Source organism: Vulpes lagopus, chromosome 17, assembly GCF_018345385.1.
Source record: "Vulpes lagopus strain Blue_001 chromosome 17, ASM1834538v1, whole genome shotgun sequence".
Lineage (NCBI taxonomy): Eukaryota > Metazoa > Chordata > Mammalia > Carnivora > Canidae > Vulpes > Vulpes lagopus.
The window spans coordinates 24921317-24930256 of NC_054840.1; the positions used below are offsets into that span (position 1 = coordinate 24921317).

Consider the following 8940-nt stretch of genomic DNA (forward strand, 5'->3'; position numbering starts at 1 on the left):
AGAGGCCCTCGGTATTGTAGCTTTGGCCTTTCATTCAGCCAAGAAAGACACTACACTCTTCCCTCCCTAGGGACAGACACTCCCACATGACTGTCACTTGTTGGCACGATTCCTGCTCCTGCCCCAGCCCGGCTCAGGCATCAGCAGACAACTGCCCAACCACCCATGTGGCCCCCTTGTGGCCCTTTCTGGAAGAACATCAAAGTCACAGCTCTGTAGCAACCCAGAGCCTCCCCCTTCCTTCTCCCAGCTCCACTCTGAGAGCTCTGTGAATGGGGCAGGCAGGCAGGCTGTGAGCCGCTTGGACTCTGCCCACACACCCTACAAAGGGCCAGTAAAAGGGTGGAGGGTACATGATTTCATCAATCCAGTGCCTCCCAGAGAATATCCGACTGAAAGAACAGACCAAAACCCCTCTTTCTTTAGGAAAAAGAAGAAGATTTAGAGATGATGGAGAGGCGAAGCACAGCACGAGCCCAGCTGGGCGAGGGGCCCTTGGGGGACGGCTCAATCCTAGGCTCCAGGAGGGTAAGAGCCAGCCCGCCCTGGGGTAGGGGTGATTCTATCAAGCACTGCACATGAACTCAGAGGTGGAGAGAAGCAGAGAAGAGAGAGGCATGGGGGAGGGGGAGGAGGGGCCGGGCTCCCTCCCATTCCACCCCACACAGCCCAGTCACAACCACCCCCTTCGGGGTTCACATCATCCAAGGAGGAAATGTGTATGTGGCGTTTTTGATTTAAGAACATGAACATCACTGTCTGCCACAGCTGTAGCCATGCCCCAGGGGCCCCGGGCAACCCCCGGCAAACCCCAGGAGTGGGGGCAGGACATGCGCCCCCAGCCTGGCCCCTGCCTCCTCTCCAAACACTTTCATGCAAAACACACAACGGAGGAGTGAGTGCTCCCAGGAGCCCTCTAGGCTTTGGAGCTCTGCCGGAAGCCTCTAGCCCGCACCTGGGCACAGAGGCTCTGCCCCCAGCAGCAGCCGGGAGACACATGCCGCCACCAGGCATGATGTGGGTCACTGTTCCTCCGGCTGTGCCTCATCCTCGTCTAAGGACACCACCCCAGAAGAAGCTACATCAGAGGCTTGCCGCTGCCGTTCCCAGCTGCCCACTGGCGGCGGACAGAGAGGCTGGCAGTCCTTGCAGGGGGCTGGCTCCTCCTCGGCGGGGGAAAGGCAGGACTCCATGAGGGGCGAGTTGTAGAGCGAGTCCTGGGCCTCCAATGGGCCCAGGCTACGGAAGGCACTTTCCCGGCTGGGGGGCAGTTTGGCGAGGAGCAGCTCGTCGCCCAGCAGCTGGGAGGCCAGGCGGGCTGGGGAGCCCAGCAACCCGTCCTCTAGGCTGCACAGACTGGAGCACAGGGTCTCTGGGGACACGGTCTGCGAGCAGTCGCTCTCAGGCTCCACAGAGCCCTGGCGCATAGGCCTGGAGAATCGGTGGCCCGTGAAGAGATCCTGGAGGTGGGGCCCCAGGGGCAGCTGCCCAGCCATATCTGCAGAGGGAGAGACAAGAAGAGAGCCCCTATTAGCCCCATTTCAACTGGCCAACCTGGAAGCCACATTCTCCCCATGCCACCCCTGGCACCCCTAGCTCTGGGAGGAGCTGAGTAACTTTGGGCACGTCACAACATCTCAGTGCATCCATCTCCTTTATGGTAAATCGGGGAATCTACTATACCTACTTATGGGGTTGTTGAGAGAACAAAAGAATACAGCACACAGTAAGAAAGCAATAAATGTGGGGATGCCCCGCATGGCCGTGTGCTGGTGGTTCATGCGCAAGGGGAGCCCATCCAAGGCAGTGAGTGAAGACTAGAGTTCAGCCCACCCTTCTGCTCACCAAGCAGCATGGCCTAGCTTGGGGCTGTGCCCGCCAGAGAAAGAGGTGCTTTTTTTCAAATTTGCACAAAGGTTCTACGTGGGGTAGTAGTGGCCTTGGATAAATGTTAGTTGTTATACCAGGAGTCAAAGCAGGCCTGGAACTCAATCAACAAGAACATTTGTGGTTCAGGGCTCTTTCTTGGCCTCAGGCATCCCAATCAGTCACCTCTGGACCACAGCAGAAGTCTAATGTATTGCCAATCTGCTCTGCTGTACTGCCCTTGGAGAATCTGTTAATTAGCAGGAGAGGTAGGGGCTGGTGGAGGCAATCTTCAAAGGCAAAGAAGTATCGGGGGTGGGGTGTTGTGAGGCATGAGCCCAGAAGCTACAGAGAAAGTCAGCCGTGTGTTCTGGGAATGGGAAGATGAAAGGAGGGCCGTGCACAGCTGCACAGCCCCGCAGCGTCCCCTCTGCGAGCATCGGCCCAGAGAAAGGCCCAGAGGCAGGTCTCGGATGGAATTCGAGGATGCTGAGCCTGAGCCAGCATGGCCCTGTGGGCAGTCCAGGCCCAGCACGCCTTCCTGTTTGCCTAGGGCCATGGCCCTGTGAGGCACTATGCTGCCGCAGCTCATCTGTGCTGCTGCAGCTGGCCAAAAGGCCGCCCAGGAAGGGAAAGGCAAGGCACAGCAGACTCTCCCAGAGATGCAGCTGCATAGAAGGTGTCCGTGAGGTCTCTGGACTACACAGCCCAATGGCCCAGACAGACAGAAGGCTCAGCATGTACATGAAAGGAACTGTTCCATTTCCAGCTGCTGACTGCCCACCCAGGAACGTGGAAAGCCCTCTTGCCCCCAGACTGTCAGCGACTGCGTGGCCAGGGTCTGTTCCCACCCTCCCCTTCCAAAGGCTGAGCTCTGAATCACAAGGCCTCTCAGGCAGTCTCACCCCAGCTAGGGGTCCTAGCATTGCCTACCCCTTACCTGAGTCAGTTCCTCCAGTAAAGTCCTCATCATAGGATTCATCAGTGGAGTCCTCACCATCCACTGAAGACCACGCCCGAAGCTTGGCTTCTGCAATGGCAAATTGCTCAGCCACTCCTGTCAGGGAGGACAAAGAATTTATTAGCAGAGAAGATTCACCAGCAGAATTCGTTAGCTGAAGAGCTAAGACGAGGGCTCAGGTTGGAGACAGGAAAGAGAAGAGATGGGCATGTGGAAAGAGCATCCCAATGACAAATGTGTAGCTGACCCTTTCCCACCTGCTGCAAAGCGAGCCTCTTGTTCACCCTCACTGAGGTCCGAATAGGAGGAAAAGGCTGATTCCAGGGCAGCAGGTGAATCACTTGGCTTGCTCCAGCCCTTCCACTCAATGAGGTGAGCCACTCGGCCCTGGGCCATGGCCGTGGGCTTGGTCACGTGGTCCTTCACCACCTGAGAAATACCTGCAGGTGGGGCAGAAGGAAGAAGCCTGGTTAGGGCACAGGCCAGGGAGGGCAGTGCAGGGTGGTGGTAGCTAGGGTCCACTCGTGCCTTTGGATGGGAGGAGGGAGCTGAGATTCCTCTGAGAAGGGGAGGAAGAGGGAGATCCCAGCAAGAATGCACAGGATACAGTCCCCGAGGGTATGTGCAAAAGGAAGAAGGAAGGACAAAGTGGGCCAGAGGTATGGTGGGGCGGGGGGGGGGGGGGGGGTGCGTACCATGCAGGGAGGATCTGGCCAGTGCAGCAATCTCCTGGATAGTTAGGGCTCTCCGGGACTTGGGCAGCATCGCGACTGTGTCTCCAACATTCACCTTGGGTGACAGCATCAAAAGGTCAGTGCTCCTCTGACAGCAGCATCCCCCTACATGCCCATGGCCCACCCAAAGCATCAAGGGGATATGGGAGCTGGAAAGGGAATGTCAGGGCAGTACTTAGGTCCCAGTGGCCACTGAGATACGTAAGAGGGAGAGTAAGAAGCCAGGATCAGCAAGCTATGTCCTCTAAAGGAGCAACAGAGATTCAGGCTGACCCAAAGGAACAAAACTGTAGCTACCATCCCCACCCTCCCAGCTCCCAGAGGGAGGGAGGGAGGGAAGGAGGGAGGGTGGGCGGTTGGGAAGTCAAGAACCATGGAAGGGGGCCTTTGAGAAGAAAAAAGGAAGGGATGCCATAGGGAGTCCTATGTCATCAAGGACTTCCCCCAGGTTCTCTCCTCTTTGCCCCTCTCCTCCTCTCAATCTTCAGACATCCCAGTCTCCTAGCTGTTTCTACAGCCTACCACAAACTCAGCATGACCCAAACCAAACCCAACCCCTTTTCCCACATCTGGCCCTGCTTCCTGACTTCCTTGCACTGCAACACCCAACCACTCTGCCCATTCAGGCTAGTTCCCAACCTCAGCATTACCATGAACTCTCCCTAAGCTTTTCTCCTCCCTGCTGTTCCCACTGCCAGTGCTCCCTTCCTTGAGCCCTCAATATCCCAGGTCCAGATGAGCACCATTGTGCCCCCTCAAGCTCTTACAATTCCAGGCGCTTCTCTCAGCCTAGAACGTTGTGTAAGTGTTCCTCTCACTCCTCCCTAGAGCTGGCTGGCTCTCATCTTTCAGGTCTTGGCTGAAAACAACACTCCCTCAGAAAGGTCTTCCTGGCCATCCTACCAGGTGTCCATCCTCCCTCTGTAGCAAGTCACCAACCTCTATGAACATACCCATACCCTGTGTGTATAATCATGGGTCTACTCCATGTGTTTCCCTATCTCTCGTTGGTCTCCCTTACTGGTCTCTAGCCCTTGGAGGAATTTGGTCTCTTTTGGTCACTGCTGCACTCCAGCGTTTAGCACAGTGCCCAGTACAGAGTAACCTTTCTAAATACATAGGCTGAATGAATGAGGCAAAGTATAAATGTAAACAATTTTCTCCAGAGTGCAACTGGTCACATGTCCCTATTTAAAACCTTTTCTGGGCTCCTCCACTGCCCAGTGAAGTGCTAGCTTCACAGCCAGGCACTGAAGGAGCCCACTCTGTGAGGGCCTGCCCCTTTCCAGGCCTTGGAATCCACCATCTGATCTTCTCTGCCCAAGAAAACCCCACTTCCACCTTCCCTGTCAGCAAACAGCCCTCCTGCCTCCAGCCAAAAGAACCCAGCTCTCCCCTGGGCTAAGAACGCCATCCTTGCCTGACAAAATGCTCCCTACCATCTAAGGCCTGACTCAAGTGTCGCCTCTTATTATGTTTTCAGTAGTTTTCTCTGTCTCTTCAATACCCCCACCCCACCCCCACCCCAGCATTGCCCTCGCATCTCTCCTGAGGGATCTGGGGATGGCAGGGCCTGACTCTGATTTACCTGGGCTCCTTCCTCCACTTGGCACCTGGTTCAGTGTTCCCTGGCAAGCCCCGCAAACGTTTGCCTCAATGAATGAATGAAATCGGAGATAACATGCCCCCTCCCCAGAACTGCCTAGCTCTCCAGATCAGGTTCCCACCCTTCACAAGAAGGGCCACACCTGCTCCCTTGACCTCGGGCCCACCCTCTGCTCCCCTCCCCCTCCCTCCCCCGTCTCAGTACCTGGCTTACAGGGGCCCCAGGGTGGCGCCGTTAGCTTCCGGCCAGGCCTGGGGGGAGGAGCACCTGCTGGGTGTTTCCTGGCTCGCTCTCCCTCCCTCCCCTCACTGCCCCCAGCCACCGCCATCCGTGCCGGCGCTCCGCGCAGCTGCGGCCCAGGCCCAAAGAAAAGGTGTGTGTCTCCCTGGCAACCCATCACCATGCAACAGGGTCTCCCGGGATACGGCCTGGGATGCGCTGACGTCAGCGCCCAAGGCGCGAGCAAAGCCCGCCCGCTGGCTCCACGCCGAGCCGAGCAGACCGGCGCGGGGGCGGCCTTGGGGCCCGGCCGGCCGGATAGCGCCTCCGCTCGCAGGAAAAGGGAGCCAGAAGCAGGCTGGCGAGGCGGGGGTGGGGGATACAGATCCCCTTCATGTGAATGCGGCCCCCCTTCCCCCTACCAATACCAGGGGCCCAGCACCTCTGGCAAGTCCTGGCTGTCCACGGAGGAAGGGCGGGAGGACCGGCTCCAGCCTCGGAGGGTCCGAGCAGATCCCAAGGAAGATAGAGAGAGGCCCCGAGGAAGTTCGATCCACTCCACAGCCCAAGCAGGGTCCGAGGCCACTGAGGGGTGGGGGAAAGGCTGTTCACCTGGGCTCCCACTTCTGTCAAAATCCCCATTTTCATCCGGCGCTGCCGTATCATTCTCCTCACCCCTCCCCCACCTCCCAGGATACCAGCAACCACCTGGTGCTCTCCACAATTCTGAAGACCCCTATCCTACATTCCTGACCTTCAGGCCCCTGGGGCCACTGTGTGGCAGCCCACTGGGCCCCTTCCTCGGGATGTATTTTGCCATCAGAACTCTAGGGATGAAACCTAAACTTTCATAAATTCTGAAAATCTTGGGTTTTTCGGCCAACCCATTCATTCATCTTGGAAAGCACACCACGTTCTTCCACCACCACCACCATCACCACCGCCATCCTTCTCCCCACCACCACCTTGGATCTTTTACAGGTTTGGTACCTTCTTTCTCTTGGTCTTTCCTCTCGCCAGCATCCACTGGTATGCAGCTTTTTTCTCTTCTGACAAACCCATGATTTTTTCTTACTTTCACCCCCTTGTCCCCCAAGGCTTTTTTCCTGATGCCCTGTCTGTCCCCGGCCTGGTTGTTCCTGTTTCATCCTGGTTCCCAAGATCTAAGCCAGAGTAATTGTCCTTTTGCCACCTGAGCATCCTACTTCTCAGCTTCCCCTCACCTCCCAGATCTCATCTACATTCCCTGGTCTCACCTCTGCGACTTGTCTGACAAGTCCATCGTCCTCCAGGCCCTTCACGCTGCCACAGAAACATTTTGCCCAGCACAGAAATCATAGGCATGCTGGCTGTGTTGATGCAGAGAACCAAAAGCCCAGAACCGCTCCAGGCTCAGCTCCCAGTTCTATTCTTATTTTGGCTCCGGATGCTGAGCCAGTCCCCTCCCCACTTGGAACCTGTGCCTAGTCACATAAGGAGAACACTCCTTCCTCTTGGCTTTGAGGAGGTGGGAGTGCAAGGGGCCCAGCAGAGCTCTCTAGAGCTCAGGGAGCTGAGGCCCTTCCCCTAGACAGTGCCAACAGGCAATGTACATCACAACTGACCTTTAGCTGGAGCAGCCGTCTCTGTCCCTGAGCCTCAGCCAGCTGGTGGTCCCCAGAAATGCTACCAACCAGAAGGAAGACACAAGGTTACAGGCCATCCCTGGCCCCCAGCTGGTACCTAATCAGGGCTCTCAAAGCCAGTCCTGAGGTCAGCCAAACCCTCCCCTGACTACAGGAGAGAATGACTTCCTGAACTCCAAGCCTTAGCAGGGCCAGAGGGATCAGAGCAGTCTGCTGCTTCTCAGCTTCAAAAGTCATGAGGTTAATTTAGGACTACAAATCCCAGAATTCTTCGTGGGAACCCAAAGAAAGTACAAATCTCAGCCAGAGTCTTAGCTCCAAAGAATCTTAAGTACAAACCACACTAAGACCTGTATGACTAACCACCTGCTCTGAAAGCCCAGGACCCATACCAAACCCAGCCCTCAACCTCACAAGTGAGTCCCCGCCTGGCCTTAGGCTTGGAGAAATCCATGACCCTTAGGTAAACTGGCAGACCTCAGATGCATAGCGCTGAGGCCAGGCCCCAACGTGCACCACCATCCATAGGAACCAAGATCCAAGCAGCAGGGATCACCAGTTGTAGGAAGCCCTAATGGCCTCTCTGTGGGCTCCTCTTTCCCACCACAAGGTAGGATGATTTTGTTGGGAGTGGGGGAAAGGAACAAAAAGTTATTATGGTGATCTGTGCTCACAGGTGCCCCAAAGGGGGCCTCAGTCCCCTTCATCACTCATCTGATTCTGAAGGAAGCAGTTAAGTTTTAGCCAAAAAACTCCATAGTGGGGTGCCTGACAGGCCTTGCAGGCTACCTTCTTAAGGGGGTTGGGGCACAGCTTAGGAGAGGCAGGTTCCCAGCAAGGGCCACTCCCAGGGCACGGGAGAGGAAAGGTGTGGGCCGCGGGGGCGGCGGGTGTGTGGGCGTGGAAGGCCAGTGGCCGTAGACAACTTGCCCCTCCCAAGGCTGTGCGCGCCTCCTGCCCCCGGCAGCGGTGTGAATCCGGGCGTAAAGACTACGGGTCTGCACCGCAAAGCCCAGAAGCAGGCAGGCCGTGGGAGCGAAGCCGAGTCGATTCAGCCCCCTCCCCGCTCGGCTCGCTCCCTCCTCCGGCCGGGCCCGCCTCCCCGGTGCAGGCTCCTCCCTCTCCCCGACACCGGCCCCCTCCTCAAGGCCCCCACCCACCGGCGGCCCGCGCACCGGGCAGCCGCAGCCCGATTCCCCACCGGTGCCTGGCCTCCGCCTCTTACCCTGACCCGCCGGACTCCGAGAGCCGATACAGCCCATGGCCGGCACCCAAGCACGCTAGCCCGCGCTCGGGGCCCGGGCCATCGCCTTGCAGAGGGTCGGGCCGCGGCCGCCGCCGGGGAGGGGAGAGCCCGCGAGAGGGGAGGGGGTGGGAGCCGCGTCCGCCGCCGCTCCCCGGAGAGGGAACCGGGCCGGTGACGTCAGCGCGGGGGCGTGGCCACCCGCGTCACCACCCAAGGCAGGCGGGGCGAACGCGTCACGGCCACGCAGGGGCGGCCTGGGGCCGGGTCCGGAAACACCCCGTCCTCTCCTCCCAGGCCCTACTGCGGAGCGACCCTGAAGGAAAAGGGTGCGCGGGAGCTCATGGGCGCGGGCTGCCCGGCACACCGCCTTGGGGTCAGACTCCTCGCATTCAGCCCTTCTTACAGAGGGGACCTTGAAGCCATAAAGGCCTTCTTGGCCACAACAGCGTGAAACCCAGGGCCTCCTCCACGCACAGGTCCGTCTGCATCACATTCTTCTAGGAGAGTAAGCCCAGCAAGTGTGTTCTGGCAGTACTCCCACAGCTATTTTTCTTCTTCCCTACCAGCTAACAGGGAACCCCACCATGTCGGTTTCAAGGGTCCAACCCTCCAGGAAAGTGGACCCTCCAATCCCCACAATCATGGACAGGGGAAGAGGCAAGAGGGGTGCCAGGTTACAGGAA

General features: G+C 58.0%; 1 protein-coding gene across 4 annotated transcripts; it reads right to left on the minus strand.

Moving 5' to 3' along the window:
• Window positions 1-417: 417 nt before the first annotated feature.
• Window positions 418-8882, minus strand: FAM131A (family with sequence similarity 131 member A). 4 transcript variants are annotated; one of them, XM_041731558.1, is made up of 6 exons: window positions 8237-8882; window positions 5829-5971; window positions 3523-3616; window positions 3085-3267; window positions 2807-2923; window positions 418-1498 (listed from the first exon to the last, which is right to left on the minus strand). In XM_041731558.1, exons 1-6 carry the CDS (start codon window positions 8271-8273, stop codon window positions 1023-1025), a joined length of 1050 nt encoding a protein of 349 aa, XP_041587492.1. In that variant the 5' UTR covers window positions 8274-8882; the 3' UTR covers window positions 418-1022. The 4 variants fall into 4 exon arrangements, with proteins under 4 accessions (XP_041587492.1, XP_041587494.1, XP_041587491.1 ...); XM_041731560.1 differs by lacking the exon at window positions 5829-5971 and adding an exon at window positions 6991-7051; XM_041731557.1 differs by lacking the exon at window positions 8237-8882 and adding an exon at window positions 6643-6925.
• Window positions 8883-8940: the final 58 nt, after the last annotated feature.

Bases quoted from the DNA above. Each gene is read 5' to 3' on its own strand.
- FAM131A (XM_041731557.1), bottom strand. From the start codon at position 6,730: ATGCCTATGATTTCTGTGCTGGGCAAAATGTTTCTGTGGCAGCGTGAA. The intron at 5,972-6,642 runs GTGAGACCAGGG...CCCACCCCTCAG, and splicing joins TTGTCAGACAAGTCGCAGAG to TGGCCTCGGACCCTGCTTGG. The intron at 2,924-3,084 runs GTGGGAAAGGGT...CCTCCCTGACAG, and splicing joins AGAGGCTCGCTTTGCAGCAG to GAGTGGCTGAGCAATTTGCC.